This window comes from Trachurus japonicus, chromosome 12 (genome assembly GCF_045865225.1).
Source record: "Trachurus japonicus isolate A0001 chromosome 12, Traja_1.0".
In the NCBI taxonomy this organism is placed as follows: Eukaryota; Metazoa; Chordata; class Actinopteri; order Carangiformes; family Carangidae; genus Trachurus; species Trachurus japonicus.
In genome coordinates, this window is record NC_140918.1 from 4,521,574 (window position 1) to 4,537,580 (window position 16,007).

General features: G+C 42.5%; 2 protein-coding genes across 3 annotated transcripts; one reads left to right on the top strand and one right to left on the bottom strand.

The window, feature by feature from the left end:
* Positions 1–560: 560 nt before the first annotated feature.
* On the top strand, positions 561–2,444 carry mrps18c (mitochondrial ribosomal protein S18C). The gene is made up of 6 exons (XM_085792376.1): positions 561–662; positions 1,100–1,146; positions 1,267–1,350; positions 1,963–2,020; positions 2,113–2,172; positions 2,293–2,444. Exons 1-6 carry the CDS (start codon positions 596–598, stop codon positions 2,367–2,369), a joined length of 393 nt encoding a protein of 130 aa, XP_085648502.1. The 5' UTR covers positions 561–595; the 3' UTR covers positions 2,370–2,444.
* An 869-nt stretch (positions 2,445–3,313) lies between these two features.
* abraxas1 (abraxas 1, BRCA1 A complex subunit) lies at positions 3,314–14,067 on the bottom strand. 2 transcript variants are annotated; one of them, XM_085792378.1, is made up of 9 exons: positions 13,943–14,067; positions 12,474–12,564; positions 11,243–11,279; positions 11,053–11,119; positions 7,245–7,441; positions 5,599–5,718; positions 5,042–5,126; positions 4,821–4,934; positions 3,314–3,780 (listed from the first exon to the last, which is right to left on the bottom strand). In XM_085792378.1, exons 1-9 carry the CDS (start codon positions 14,021–14,023, stop codon positions 3,454–3,456), a joined length of 1,119 nt encoding a protein of 372 aa, XP_085648504.1. In that variant the 5' UTR covers positions 14,024–14,067; the 3' UTR covers positions 3,314–3,453. The 2 variants fall into 2 exon arrangements, with proteins under 2 accessions (XP_085648504.1, XP_085648503.1); XM_085792377.1 differs by having other exon boundaries at positions 3,315–3,791; positions 4,829–4,934.
* Between the last annotated feature and the right edge of the window lie 1,940 nt (positions 14,068–16,007).

Genomic DNA, 16,007 nt, shown 5'->3' on the forward strand with positions numbered 1-16,007 from the left:
TCACTTTTGCTGCAGTAAACTAACAATACGCGATGCAGAATAACGAGTAATATAAATAGAAAACACATTTGGCTAAAATTGCGCCGTTTTGGGGCTCAGTTTGTCCGTTTCTTGCTCGTTTTGTGTCCATAAAGTGCTAACAGTGAGCTACAGACTGTGTCAATCACAGATATCCTGGTGATCAGTCATATACGATATTAAATAATATCAATACGACGCTGTAATCACAAATTATATCACTGATTTGTTTTTTTAAGTAATGAATTCGTCGGTTAGATGTGCAACTACGTTTCCCGTGCCGGGAGGATTACTCTCTTGTTCCGTTATATCTTTGGTGGTAACGGTTAACTTCGCCGAAGAGAAAACAGTCAACTCGGAACTGTAAAGAAACATAATAACACAGAAAATAGAAACATAAAACTGCTTTAAAAAAGTGTGAATCATATGTTTTTAATTATTCAATTGATTTAATGCTCTTTGGTAGCCTACGACAAAGCCGATTTAGAAGTAGTGGGAACTTACTATTAGAAAAGTGACGAGGCACCGGCGGACCCTTATAGGTGACGGACAGTTTCCGGCCCTGTGTCAGGTCAAAATGCTGCTTCTGTCTCTGAGGCTGCTGCTGCGGATAAAACCTGTTTTACCTCCACATGGAAACACAGGTGAGATTAAACACACACTTTAAATCCTTTGTGAACATGTAACAGAGTTTATTTAGTCATAAAATTAACTGTCGCTGTTTGTTTTCAATGTAATTCTGACCCAATGTCAGCTAATGATGCTAATGCTAATGTGAACGAGCTGCTCTGATAACAACATGTATTTCTCTAAAACAGCTTCTTTCCAACAGCTGTGGATTCTCCATTCTCATTAAATACACATAAATAGACTCACCTGATGGACAGTACAAATGCAATATATCTGTGCATTATTTATTTATCACTGTGCAATATACTTTGTATTGTTATTTTAAACAGTATTTCTTGCCTTTTTATGCTGCTTTTTGATGTGCAAACGAAATTTCGTTGTGTTTTTATCTATCTATCTATCTATCTATTTATCTATCTATCTATCTATCTATCTATCTATCTATCTATAGGTGTAAGAAGTGTAACGTCTCATGTGGTCCAAAAGAGAGATGAAGTGGTGGGTAATTAGTTATATATTAATACTAATTATAATAATATGGTGTCACAGTAATACATCAGTGATAATAACTGTGTTAATTTAATAACATATGGTTGTTGTTTCATCTTCACGTTGCAGCTGGTAAAGATGGAGAACCCGTACAAAGAGCCACAGAAAGGCTGCATGCTCTGCAACGTCCAGGTGGACTACAAAAACATCCAGGTGAGTTTATACCCAAAACAAAGAAACAAAATATAACCAAAAAAAAACAAATAAAATAATATACATACAACATACATACATACATCTCTTGTGAATAAAGGAGTCAAACTAAGCATGTGTTGGAGGCATAAGGGTGCTAGAGCCAGATCTGTCTTATTTCTGGACATAATTTCCCTTCTTACCTTCTCCCTGTCTTCGTGCTGTATAGATGCCGTGTACAGTTATATAAATATCTATTATTCTTTTATAAAGAAGCATTTTATGGAGGTAATTTATTCGACGTTCTGGTGTGGGCGGAGTTGTTTTGTTTAGTCCTCATACAATGGAATTGAAAATAGTGGTTATCTTTTCAATTAATCATACATAGGTTTTTAGTGATTTATAAAAGTCTAGTGTTTTTATAGCTTTTCTGTATTTCATAACGTTGAATGTAGAATGTAAAAAAGAAAAGAAAAAAGCAGAGGTCAAATAGAAACACAGATTCGATTTGATCAGATTTGAGCCCATCCAGGTGTGTGTGTGTTTTGGTCACAGCTGGTTACAGGTGAATCTTCATCACAACATTGAGGCGTGTCACCACTAAGTGTGTTTACCTGTGTGTGTGTTTTCCAGCTGCTGTCCCAGTTCATCTCCCCTCACACAGGTAGAATCTACGGCCGACACATCACAGGTGAGCAGCCGATCTCAGTGTGATATCACAGCAGCAGCAGGTGTGTGTGTGTGTGTTGACTCACGTTGTGTATGTGTGTGTGTGTGTTTCAGGTCTGTGTGGGAGGAAACAGAAGGAAGTGTCCAAAGCCATAAAGAAATCTCACGCCATGGGTAAAAACGAGACACAATAAAACTAAACATGAATAAAAAACTAATACTGAAGATGTTATCGATCATGTTATTGATTGTTTCAGTGTTTGTGACTCTGCTGAACTCTCTCTCCTACTGCAGGTTTCATGTCTGTGACGCACAAACACCCACAGTTCATGAGGGACCCCAACGTGTGTGGAGTCAAACATCTGGATTAAAGGCTCAGTGTCGCTGTTGGTGTTGTTGTTGTTTAATCTGTGATTGTGTGTAAATTAAATCTGTCAGTTTATGAAGTTCATCTCCTCGTGTGTTTGTTAATGATGAAACAAACTGTTCAAACTCGTCTCTTATGCTTTAACAGACGTTTAGAGTCAAACAGGTAAAATCTCTGATGTGTTAAAGGGGTAGTTGAACATTTTGGCAAATTGGCCCATTGTCATAATCCCTATAGTCATCGCAGTAGGTTCGTTACCTTTAATTGTCGGTGCAAGATATTTTTAGAACAGCGGAGCAGAGCCATGAGCTGCATGAATTTCCCTCTAAAACAACTCTTGTCTGGTAACGTTGTGTTATTATCTCATAGCGTGGTGAATGTGCAGGTCACAACTTGTCCACCAGAGCGTTGTGGAGTTGTTGGATTGTGTATTTGATGAGTTTGATGAGGGAAACCAAGAAATCCTCTGAGCAGCTCGCCGCTCTGCTCTGCCGTTCTAAAAATAGCTTGCACCAACAATTAAAGGTAACAAACCTACTGCTATGACTATAGGGATTTGCCAAAATGTTGAACTATTTCTTTAAAATGTGAGGGTTCAATTTCGACTTTCTTTTCAACCAAGACAAAAAAACTTTAACACAAATGTCTGGACGTGTAAAACCAACAGTTAAAAACTCAGAAATTCAGTTTTTATTTTACAAAAAAAGCCTCTGAATATTTTTACATTTCCACAATTTGTACTCAAAAATAACGTAAAGAAACCGGACACAGACGCAGCTGGTTCTGTTTCTGACTTGTTTTCTTCAAAAACACGTCTGTGACTGAACTATTCATTTCTCATAAGAACTGGAAGGTAAAAAAATAATTTAAAAAAAAACCCATCCACGGTTAAAAAACAAACCAGTGGATTAGGTTGTAAAAGTTTTTACCTGAATGTTTTTACAGTGAAATCTGAACCTGAACCGTTGAAGGTGAATTATTCTGCAACACGTTCTTCTTTTATAACCGAACGAACATTTTTATCTGTTTATTAACAGATTTTGATCAGTTCCTCAGAACAAATAAACATTTACAGGATCAATAACCGATCAACATGGCTGGTTCCTCCTGCGTTTCTTCTCCCTCTGCTCCGTCGCCTCCAACAGTCTCTTCCTGAAGTTCATCCTGCTCAGTCTCTCCTGAGGTTTCACCGCGTCCAACACCGAGACGTCTTCTTCATCATCATTATCGTCCTCGTTTTCTTCGCCTTCTTCGTCTTTGTCCTCGTGTCTCTCGGCGCGGCAGCAGACGGCGGGGACGGGGAAGGCGTCGAGGGTTAAAGTCTGCGAGTGGAAGAGCGAGGAGCAGGAGAACAGAGCTCTGACGGCCTCGTGCAGCAGCTGGTTCTTCCTCTTCAGACCCTCGTCATCATCCTCCTGCTGAACACCTGAGACGAGACACACACGTATCAACACACACACATCTGGAGCTTCAGGTTCAAGTCCAACACAGAGTTTCCTTCGACTACAAACACCTTTCTCTTCTCTGTTGCTTTTATATATGACTGTATATCACCTAGTTCACGTTTTAATATGTTGACATTTCATTATTTATTGACACCTTGCACTTAAATGTTCTTTGCTGCTACCGGAGAGAGACTGCCATACGACATTTCGTTGTATGTCTATGCAATGACAAAAAACATAAACTTAACTTTATCTCAGTTTTCTACTTAAAGGGATAGTTCAACATTTTGGCAAATTGGCCCATTGCCATAACCCCCTATAGTTATAGCAGTAGGTTCGTTACCTTTAATTGTCGGTGCAATAAAAGCTATTTTTAGAACGGCGGAGCAGAGCCGCGAGCTGCTCAGAGCTACGCTCTTGGTTTCCCTCATCAAACTCATCAAATACACAATCCAACAACTCCACAACGCTCTGGTGGACAAGTTGTGACCTGCACATTCACCACGCTATGAGATAATAACACAACGTTACCAGACGGAGTTGTTTTAGAGGGAAATTCATGCAAAAATACTGATGCACGTTGCCTTCAGGGACAGTTTTTATTTACCTCTAAAACAACTCTGCCTGGTAACGAGTTTGATGTCGGGGGCAGTAGATTTACTTAGCGTAGCTCTGAGCAGCTCACGGCTCTGCTCCGCCGTTCTAAAAATAGCTTGCACCGACAATTAAAGGTAACGAACCTACTGCTATGACTATAGGGATTATGGCAATGGGCCAATTTGCCAAAAATGTTAAACTATCCCTTTAAAGTCCACTCAGACCTTAGAGAACAAAACTTCAACACTGATAGATCAGAGGAACTGATTTGTCTCTATTGGTCTGATCAGGTTGTGATTGGCTGATCACACTTCTCCTCTGAGGTTTGATGCTTCAACTGATTATTGTTGAAATATTCAGGTCAGGTAACTTTATTGATAGCAGCAGGAGGACATGAACATTTTAATACACACACACACACCTTTCTGGCTCCGCCTCTTCTCTCTGACTCGTCTCCTCAGAGCGGCCACCTCCACCTGCAGCGCCTCCACCTCCCGCTCACTCTCCTCCACGTCTCTGCACGACTTCTATCAGCACAAACACAGACAGCGTGTGAGTGTGTGTGTGTGTGAGTGAAGCTGCAGGAAGTTAACACACACGACTCCAGCCCCTCCTCCTCCCTCCCCCTCCTCACCTGTAGCTCCACCTGCAGAGACTCGTTCATCTTATTCACTTCGTTCACTTCCCTCAGGAGCCCGTTGGACGAGAAGAACCTGGGCCTGAAGCAGCAGGAAGTCACAGTTACACACAAGGAAGAGGAGGAGGAAGAGGAGGAGGAGGAGGAAAAAGAAGGAGGGGGAGGAGGAGGAAAAAGAAGGAGGGGGAGGGGGAGGAAAAAGGAAAAGGAAGAGGAGGAGAAAGAAGGGGGAGGAGGAAGAAGCAGGAGGAGGAGGAGGAAAAAGAGGAGAAAGGAGGAGGAAGAGGGAGGGGGAGGAGGAGGAGGAAGGAGAAGAAGAAGGAGGAGAAAGAAGAAGGAGGAAGAGGAGGAGGAGGAGGAAGAAGAAGGAGGAGAAAGAAAAAGGAGGAAGAGAAGGAGGAGGAAGAAGAAGGAGGAGGAGGAAGAAGGAGGAGGAGGAAGAGGAAGGGGAGGAGAAGGAGAAGAGGAGGAGGAGGTCACATGTGACAGAGGTGTGTGTGTGTGTGTGTGTGTGTGTGTGTGTGTGTGTGTGTGTGTGTGTGTGTGTGTTGTACCCGTGTTTCTTCATGGTGAGGTCGTAACCGGCCGACGAACACGGAGCCGACACCTTCCAGTACGACAGCTGCTCCAGTAAACCCAGATTAGTGACCAGGACGGGAACGTTGAGGAACGTCCTGAGGAAGAGGAGGAGGAGGAGGAGGAGGAGGAGGAGTAGGAGGAGGAGGAGGAGGAGGTAAAGAAGAAAGAGAGAGTCAGGATGTTACAGGATGATGAGGTTGGTTCAGCTGTTAGCTCTGAAGCTTCACCAATTGACCTATGGCTAAGCCACGCCCCCAAACACGATGAGCCAATCACAGTGCGCATAGCTAGCCCATACACTCGGACATTCTCTGCTTCCACGTCCATTGAAATGCATTGCAGTTAGTCAGTTTTCATTCGTTTTTATATGTTTTTTCTTGATGTTTTAAGTTTAAATGGTCAAACGGTGTGCATGGGGTACATGCAACTCCGACACTAGGTATCCCGAGAGGCTGGGCCACGGGGTGGATTTTTTTAACCCTTTCCCAAGCCACATCTCAACCGAGAGAAGTGTCTGCTCTGGATAAAGTTATGCAGTAGACCACAACACCAACTAAACGTGGATAAAATGAACAAGGATGTCTACATCTGTTCTAAGTTAAGTCAACAACGTATTTGAGGCAACTTATTGTCAGAGATGTTTAGATGTTAGCCAGCATCACAACTAAGCATAAAGTCTGCTAGCTTAATGCTAACGTATAATGTAAAACTCCATAGACGCTATCGGCGTTTCGCGGCAAACGGCAGCCATAGCAGTAAAGCTAAGTGAAGTTTTGGTGACTTCGAGATGATATTTAATCTTTCTGTCTCCAAAAACCATCAATTGCCTCCTGTGAAATGTCTCCTACTGTGACAGCTGTTGCCATAGCAACTGTCACCGAATGTTGACTGTTTGTCCGAGTGAGTGGACGGGGCGGGGCTTAGCCATAGGTCAATTAGCTAATAAATCAATTTTGATTTTTTTCTCTAATCTAATCAGTGAACTAATCAGAACTATTCACTCACTGATAATTCAATTTATTTTCATTTTAAAGTTTTGTTCTAATCAATATCCAACTATAGGATATAAAGTGTAGCATCTTATTGTTTATATCATCAAGGCAGTGAATCAAGTTTTATTAGTTTTTATTCAGCTTGAAGGCTGATCAATTATTTTTAAGCAAAATTGACAAAATATTTCCAATTTCTTAACCCTCCTGTTCCCTTCCTCCATCCTTCCTTCTTTCCACAATCCTTTTTCCCTCCCTCCCTTCCTTACCTTCGTCCTTACTTCTTCCTTCCTTGAACGAATCTGTTCCCTCCCTCAGTCTTTTTTTTCTTTTCTTTTTCTCTTCCTTCCTTCCTTTTTGACCAAATTGGCCCAATCTGTTCCCTCCCTCCTTCTATCTTTCCTTCCTTTTTTTTCTCCCCTTCCTTTTTTCCTCCCATCAGGAAAGAAGGCAGGAAGGATGCCTTCTTTCCTTTCTTCCTTCCTTCCCTTCGTCCTTCCTTCCTTGACCCAGGAGGACAACGGGACTGTTTTCGTGTGTGTGTGTGTGTGTGTGTGTGTGTGTGTTTTCGTGTGCGTGCGTGCGTGTCTCTCTGTGTGTGTGTGTGTTTTAGTGTGTGTGTGTGTGTCTACCTGCTGCGGGAGATGAAGGCGGCGTACTCGGTCCGGTGGGTGGAGCCTGGTGATGTCATCTTGCTGGGCGTCAGCAGCAGGAAGACGACGTGCGGGTTGGACAGCGCCGCCTTCAGGTTGTCATGGACGACCTTCTCCCTCAGCGACATCACCTGCTCCGAGCTCCTGCGCTGCCGGTACCAGCCAATCACACGCTCCTACAGGGAATATACAGGAATATTGAAGTTAATTCTAATACTAACTTTAAGACTTTTTCAAGACCTTCTCAATATTGTTCAATACCTTCATACCGCCACTTCAAGCTGTAACCATTTACATCAGTGACACTTTTAACTCATTGAGTGCCATTGACGTATATATACGTCAAATGCACTTTTCTGCGGCTGGTAAATGGGGACGCTGTTGCGCACACTGGGTCTCATTCATGAAACGTGAGTAAATCTGTGTGTAGATTTGCACATAAAAGCTCACTCTACTAAAACTCTACTCCGGATTCATGAACGGTGCGGGAAACTCAGATTTGATCGTAAACACGTGTGTAACTTCATGAATGCCAACCCATCGTAAACTAACACCACGCCCCCGGTGATCAGCAATCAGCATAGATCTCCATACATGAATAGCCATATAAGGAGATCCTGACCACCATATTAGGAGGTAGGTGCAACCTGTTCACCTGCGGCCATGACGCAAACGAGGAAAGAGGGAGAGAGAGAAAAAAGAGAGATCACGGATCGAAGTCATTTTGGGTGAAGTGGAGTCCAGAAAAAATATTTAATTCTCTTCTGTTAGTAGTGGTGACTGGGACAGGTCAAAGGCGTGGAGGGAAGTAACAGATTTAGTGAATTAAGTGTCCTTGGTTTATTAAAGAACCGTTTAAGAAATAAAGCCAGAATAGTTCGATATGAAACATGAAAAAAAAAAAAAAATACACACAACTCCAGAGCTACAGCAGCGACGGGAGGAGGAGGCTCTTCACAGCCTCAGCTGTAGAGGAGCATGGTTGTATCAACACATGAAGTTATATAGGCAGGTTATATTGTTACAGAAGCACCAGCCGTCTGTCACAGCTCCATCCAAACCGGTGCCGACTGCGCTGCTGTGCAGGGTGAAGTGTGCGCCCACCGAGCGTGTAGCAACACAAAAAAGTTTTTTCCAGTTTTATATCAGATTATTATCATCATAAGATGGAGCCTTGACGTGTTTGTGCGTGTCCGATCCCTAAAACGTCTCTCTCTCCAAATATTTCTAATTGTTTGTCATGTTTAAATTACGTGTTTCAAAGGCGTCGGCGTATTTTGAACATGAGAGAGAGTAATACGTATTAAAATTGTAATTTTCAACAGTGACGAGCAGTATTTATTTGCATTCCTACATTTACACAAGCGCTACACACAGTCCGGAGCAGGTGTAGATTTTGTGAGTAGCTACGAAAAAATCAGCGCTACTAAAAGATTGATGAATGCGGAAATCCACGTAAATTTGCGCTGCTCAGGGTTTACACACAAATCCGTGCTGCTCACGTTTCATGAATGAGACCCACTGTGAGTAATTTTGGGGCTTCTGGGATGTGTAGAACGAAGAAGACTGTAGATCAGAGCAAGAAGTGAAGAAGAAGAAGAAGAAGAAGACGAGTGCAATCCGTACAGAGATAAAAAAGTTGGAAAAAGTTTCTATTTCTAGAGGAAAACGACGGGCAGAGCCTGGAACAAGTGTAACGTGGAGCTGGAGGAAGCTTAGCCACGGTGCTGTTAGCATAGCTCCAGCATGAAGTGATCGGAGGAGGCAGGAAAGGTAAACTCATCTAGATGATCAGCACCGAAATGCCAAAGCGAAAGCGGATCGCGGAGTCAGTTTCACCAGTTGCTGCCTAACCGACGTGACGACGAACCGAGAGATCAGCGTGGTGAGTCGCTGCCGCGTCCGCGTCCAGCACAGAGGCTGAAGACGCCATGACGTCTCCCTCCTTCAGAGACGAGGGGAAGCAGCAGGAGGAGAAGGAGGAGAGGGGAGGGGGAGGGGGTTAGGAGAGGGTGAGGGGGCAGCAACTGCAGGAGGAGTAGGAGAGCAGGCATCACTCTGCAGAGTAAGACTCCTACTTGTTGTATTTTAGTTTTGTTTTTTTTTGTACAATGAAAAAACATGTGAAATGAAATTTTCAGATGTCTTACATGTTTTTGAAGCCAAAATTAAAACGGATAAATCACTGTTTTTCTTGAGAGACTCTCTTTCACAAAAATGCATTTTTCTCAGCTTTCTAGAAAAAAAGTGGTCTTTTTGGTGCAACCAGGCTCTATTCAACTTAAGATAAATTAAGAATGGAACAAGGTACAAACAAATGGTTTTTTCCCTAGTTATATAGAGAGTCTCCTCTTTCCTTTGAGCTGTTTTGTGTTTTCAGAGTCATAATACAAAATATTCTCTTGGTCTTAAAATATTACTCAAAATGCCCCGAAACGCTGGCACATGGCACTGACCATTTTATAAAAGGTCTGGCACTCAAAGAGTTAACAGGGTTCCTACACATTTTAAATTCCCAAATTCCATACTTTTTCCAGACCCTAATTTCCGGACTTCCACTGCAAAAAACTCAAAATCTCACCAAGAATATTTGTCTTATTTCTAGTCAAAATGTCGTTTCTAGTCAAAATTAATCTAATTATACCTAAAATAAGAGAATTAGACACGTTTTACTTCTTTCAAGAATATTTTTCGCTTGAAATAAGTAGAAACATCTGATAGTGGAGCAAGTTTTTTCTTTCTTATTACAAGAACAAAAAACTTGCTTTCACTGGCAGATTTTTCTACTTATTTCGAGTGAAAATTTGTTTGAAACAAGTGCAAATGATCTAAAAACAAGTTTATTTTTAGGTGATGAGTCTAATTTTAAGTGGAAAGAGATTAGTTTTGACTAGAAATTAGACATTTTGACAAGAAATAAGGCAAATATTCTTGGAAAGATTTTGAGTTTTTGCAGTGTCTCAGTAAAAAAATTAAAATAATTTGTGACATTTGAGTAATTAGATTTGCATCATGTTACTAAATCATGCAATTAATCATTTGTTTTCATTATTCTGAATTTGTATGCCATTATGTCACCAAATCATTTCCAGGAGATTGTAGCTAGGTAGCCTACTGTACAATTAGCGCATACAAAATGTGAATAAGACTAAATAAGTATTAAGACAAATATATTTCCATACAATAGTTTCCATTTTCCATACTTTTCAAGACCTGGAAATGTATAAAATCAAATTCCATATTATTCCATACTTTCCATACTTGTGTAGGAACCCTGTTTTAACTTAACAGTTCTAGTTTGTGATAAAGACTATAGACCACTATGATACAACAGTATTAAAAATAGGCTAGGATAATGAATAAAAGGCACAGTTTATAATAAAAAAAAACCAAAAAAACATTGCTCCACTCTCAAAAAACCAAAACAACAATCTTCTTTTCTTTTTTTATGTACCGGTTCATCTTTGTTTTTTAATAAAATGAATAAATTCACACACTTTCACAATGTTTTTTAGGACTCAAACTCTTGTACAGCTAATTCAGAAAAAATACCTTCAAAATGTAAGACTTTATAAAGTCGTGAAAAGACTTTTTAATACTTTTACTAAGGGTCTTAATTTTCCCAAAATTAATTTTCCCAAAATTGATTTATCACCTTTTAATACTTTTCAAGACCCTGCGGATACCCTGTCCTAACACAACCCCGAACCCCCAACCACGGTCACATGACCTCTTCAGCCAGGTGTGTGTGTGTGTGTGTGTGTGTGTGTGTGTGGCGTTCACTTGCCTGCTTGTTGTCGGCCAGCAGCCTCTTCACCGCCTCCACGTCCACGGCTCCGACACTGTTGTAAAAACTTCACACAAACACACACAATTAAAAACACAGTGTGACGTTAACACACTGCTGACACACACACACAAACACACACACACACACACACACACACACACACACACACAGACACAGACAGACTCACCTGTTGAGCTGGGGACAGGCGACGTGCTTCTGGATATCTGTCCAAGAGACAAAAATATTAATAAAAAAAAAAAAAACAATCTCTCTATTTCCAAAATAAAAGTATCTTCAGGTTCATGAAGTTTAAAGGGATAGTTCAACATTTTGGCAAATTGGCCCATTGCCATAATAAATCCCTATAGTCATAGCAGTAGGTTTGTTACCTTTAATTGACCCTTCGCCAACTCCTCCCACAAACGGCTGTTGTCCAATCCTACGTTAGCAACCGTAACTATAGGCCTGGCAAGCTTTCCGCAGTGAGTCATTACGTTTGCTTTTGTGGACACATTTTGAGACTAGGACGAAAAACATTTGTTTGTAGAGAAGGATGTTGTTGCTGCTGCTACTATGGCGGCGGCGGCGGCGGCGGCAGCAGCAGCAATATAGAGATGTTCAGATACGAGCTGACTTTTTTTTCGACTTGAGCAAGTGTAAATATGGGGATAACCATATGTTCACCTCCAAAATGACAGCTGTACTTTTAGGGCTTTTACCTGGGCTTTTAGGGCTTCTACCTGGGCTTTTAGGGCTTCTACCTGGGCTTTTAGGGCTTCTACCTGGGCTTTTAGGCGAGGGATCGTCCAGGCAGGGACTGCTTTCACTGACTGATACAGCGGTGGGAGAAAACAAAACAGCAGCGAAAGCTGTATGTGGTTCACAATCGCCCAAAAACTTGCAGTTTGACAACGTTTCATGACCAGTGAGATGACCTAAGTCTTCGTGGGTTGATAGACGGTAAAATGACCGGTCCTTACTGCTGCTCTGTACATTGTCCAGTCGTGTCGTTGAACAGATGTTTTATCCTCCTGCGCGAGTCACGTCACTGAAAACTCTGAATGATCTTTGTGACTTCTTCTCTCTATTATCTCAGAACAGTTTATCCAGACATTTGCTGATATTTCCTTTGAAATCGATACCAAATACTGCCAGGAGCATGGCTGGGAGTGAAAGCTTGCCCGCCGTAGCAACAGTAACCAAGGGGGCGGGGCTTACGCGAAGGGTCAATTGTCGATGCAAGCTATTTTTAGATCGGCCTTTCTAAAAATAGCTTGCACCGACAATTAAAGGTAACAAACCTACTCTTAAAACTATAAGGGATTATGGCAATGGGCCAATTTGCTAAAATGTTGAACTATCCCTTTAAGTATCGAAATAAAAGTTGTGCAGTGAAACGTTGAGGTGAACTAACTCACTGTACGTTTCCTCGATGTGGATGTGATCCGCCTGAGAGTCGTTGATGGTCACCTGCTCCTCAAACTTACTCTCCCCCAGGATGAACCCTTCCTAAAGAGACGGAAACAAAGTGATTATTAACAGAAGCACAAGACGATTAAAAAGCAAACAAATAACATATAATCAGATAAAACTGAAGAGTATAGATACAAAATAACGAGAATGAATAGACAGAAAAATAACTAGTAACTATTTTGTTCGCCCATTGATCATTTTCCAAAATAAAAATAGTCAAACATCGATAAATAACCTTTAATTTCAGCCTGTTTTGACAGATATCATCACTATAAACTGAATATTTTTAGATTTTTAACAAAAAACATTCAGATGTCACCTCCATTTCTGTAGAGCTGTGATTAATAATCTAAATATCTAAATATAATCATGCTCATCAAGAAGAATTGTCCATTTCATGATAAAGTATTTTATAGTTGTCTACATTTTTGATGCATTTAACGAGTTCATCACTTAAAATCCTGCAGCTGGTAAAAGTGGAGTTCATTTTAATTTCTTGCTAATTAGGCTACTGCCTGGAGAACAAAGTAATCTGTAATGAATGTGTTATTATGGTTGTTTATCTGCAAAGTTGTCAGAGTTATTAAAGACAGATTATCAAAGTTAGATAAAGATAAGTTGAAAAAGAAAAACAATGTTTATTTAAATATAGGCCTAATATTTAAAATTATATAGTGATTAACAGTAGATCTTCCACAACACTGTCCTGACACATGACAGATACAGGATTCTTTGAGTTGCCTCTTCCACATTTCACCAGTGTATTTAAAAAAAAAAAACCGGGAAATTTACTAGTTGCTAATGCACAAATGGAGGAAACATTTACTTGCACTTTATCAAAATTTGGGGGGCAAAATGCCTCCATTCAGGGGCAGACTGGAGCCCTGTCCCTGAAAACTTTTCTATTCAGGTGATATTACAGTTTTTCTTTTTTAGTTACATTACAAAAAATTCTAAAATTCTTGGTTTGTGCTGTCATGATGGGGTGGTGAGTGCAGATTAACATAAAGCTGCAACATAACAAATGGTGAAAAATTGAAGGGGGGTCTGAAAACTTTCCGTACCTACTCTAAAAACATATTCAACCATGTTTGACAGGTGTCTACAGGTGTACAGATGTTTAAATATGATATTACCAGAGGTTAGCTTGGGTTAAAACGTTGCTACAACACCGTATTGACAGTTTTAGCTTCACTGCTTCGAAGCTTTAAATCACTGCTCATCAACTAATCAACTCTAAAGTTCAGTTGGACTCTTGTGTTGTGTTGCGTTGTGTTGTGTCTGCTAGCTTCAACTCAACACCAACACTGCAGCTAACGGCTCAGACATGTCCGCTGAGAGCAGGTGAGTTAGTTTGAACCAGGTGTGTGAATCATTCATGAGTCTCTTATCTGAGTTCTGCGGTGTCACTCACCACGTCCGAGTCGCTGTTCATGTGCTGGAACATCAGAGAAGCTAAAACGATCCCCGACATTCGGACCGTTGGTTCCGCCATGATGCTTCTTCCTCCTCCTTCTTCACAACAAAGCTCGCTCGAGCTCGCTCGTTCGTTCGCTCGTCTCTCCGGCAACGAATCGAACGCGTCGCAGCGTCACGTCACGTCCTATGGTTTTTTTTTTTTTAACAACTTTATTTACAACACAGGACTGAATACAGTTAGATGAAATAAGTGTATACAACATTAAAGCAGAAGTAAGTGATATATTTGTGTTAATAAGTCTTAAATAGTTATATCTTCCGACAGCAATCACTTACATAGAGTGTTTGGTCTGAAACACGGGTCTGTCAGTCACTCTGCTCTGCTCTGAGCCGAAGAGAAAACATTTATCGTATCCTACAGTTTTTATCCAATGAGGAGAGAGAACGGCATGCAGGGCTGTGTGTGCAGCCAAGGGACGCCGTGAATGTGGTGACGTAGCGACGAGGACTGTTATGGTGCGTTCAAGGAAACTCGTATTTTTCCGACCGTGAAGTGGTACCAGTTCGATCTGGTACGACTTCACGGGTCGGAAGTTACGAGTGGCCGTTATAGTGACTTTCACCGGTAAAACAGGTCGGAAAAACAGTGGGTTGCCTGAAACACTACAAAGTCGTAAGTTGTGACTTGAAGCTGTAATTTACGATTTCAAAAGCCTGCCTGGAACGAAAGTTACAGTTGTAACTACGGTTCTATGAGTCCCGGATGACCGCCAGAGGCGGTGCTTTAAGCACTGGATAACTCCGCCCGCGCTAGCGCATGTCGAGTACGAATAACAACAATGTCACCTGTGACCCCTGCATGACCCCCGGGAGGCTATATCTTCCGGTGTCAGCAGGCAATCGGCTCCCAAAATCTGCTCGTGAACGCGCGAGGATTCTGAGTGACAGAGCGCTCTGGCGGTCATCCGGGACTCATAGAACCGTAGTTACAACTGTAACTTTCGTTCTATTTCGTCCCTCCTGACCGCCAGAGGCGGTGCTTTAAGCACTGGATGACATATACCAACAGTGTCATGAAGAATCCCACAACCCACCTTACTGAAGAGAGGTCGAAGGCCCAGGGCAAAGGACCACGCCCAACGGGTGGGGAGCAGCAACATTAAGCCGGTAAAAGCGGTGGAAAGTACCCGGCGACGACCAAGAGGCTGCAGAACAGATGTCATCCAGGGGTACGCCCCTCAGGGCAGCCCAGGACGTGGAGACACCGCGTGTGGAGTGGCATCTGACCCCCGCCGGCAACGCCCGACCGTTGATCCTGTAAGCACAAGAGATGGTGTCCACAATCCAATGAGAAAGGCGCTGTTTGGAGAGGGCACAACCTCTGGTACGACCCCCATAACAAACAAACAACTGTTCCGTCTGCCGCACATGTGCAGTGGCACTGATATAGGCAGCCAGGGCCCGCACAGGACACAAAACACGCAACTCATCATCAGCCGCTGGGGGATCAAACCGCGCCAGGTGAATAGGGCGATTGACATGGCCACGGGGCAGGGTTTTCGGCAGAAATGCAACATTAGGCCACAGGGTCACACTCGCACCCTCAGGCCCCCAACGTAGGCAGGACTCGCCAACAGACAAAGCCTGCAACTCCCCCACCCGCTTTGCTGAGGTGATAGCCAGAAGAAAGGCCGTCTTCAACGACAGCCACTTAAGGTCAGCCTGGGCGAGAGGTTCAAAGGGTGAAGAAGCCAGGGCCTTCAGCACCAGGGAGAGGTCCCACGCTGGAACCCTCGGGGACACAGTGGGCCGCAGCCTCAATGCCCCCCTCAGAAATAGAGACACCAACCGCTGGCACCCGACGGTAGCACTGTCAATGAGATCATGCCGCCCTGAAATGGCAGCCACATACACCCTCAAAGTGGAAGGTGCACGACCATCGTCCAGGAGAGACTGAAGAAAGTCCAGAACGGTGGTCACTGGACAAGAAGTGGGGTCCTCCCCCCTGTCAGCACACCAGGCAGAGAACCTCCTCCACTTGCAGTCATACTGGAGGCGGG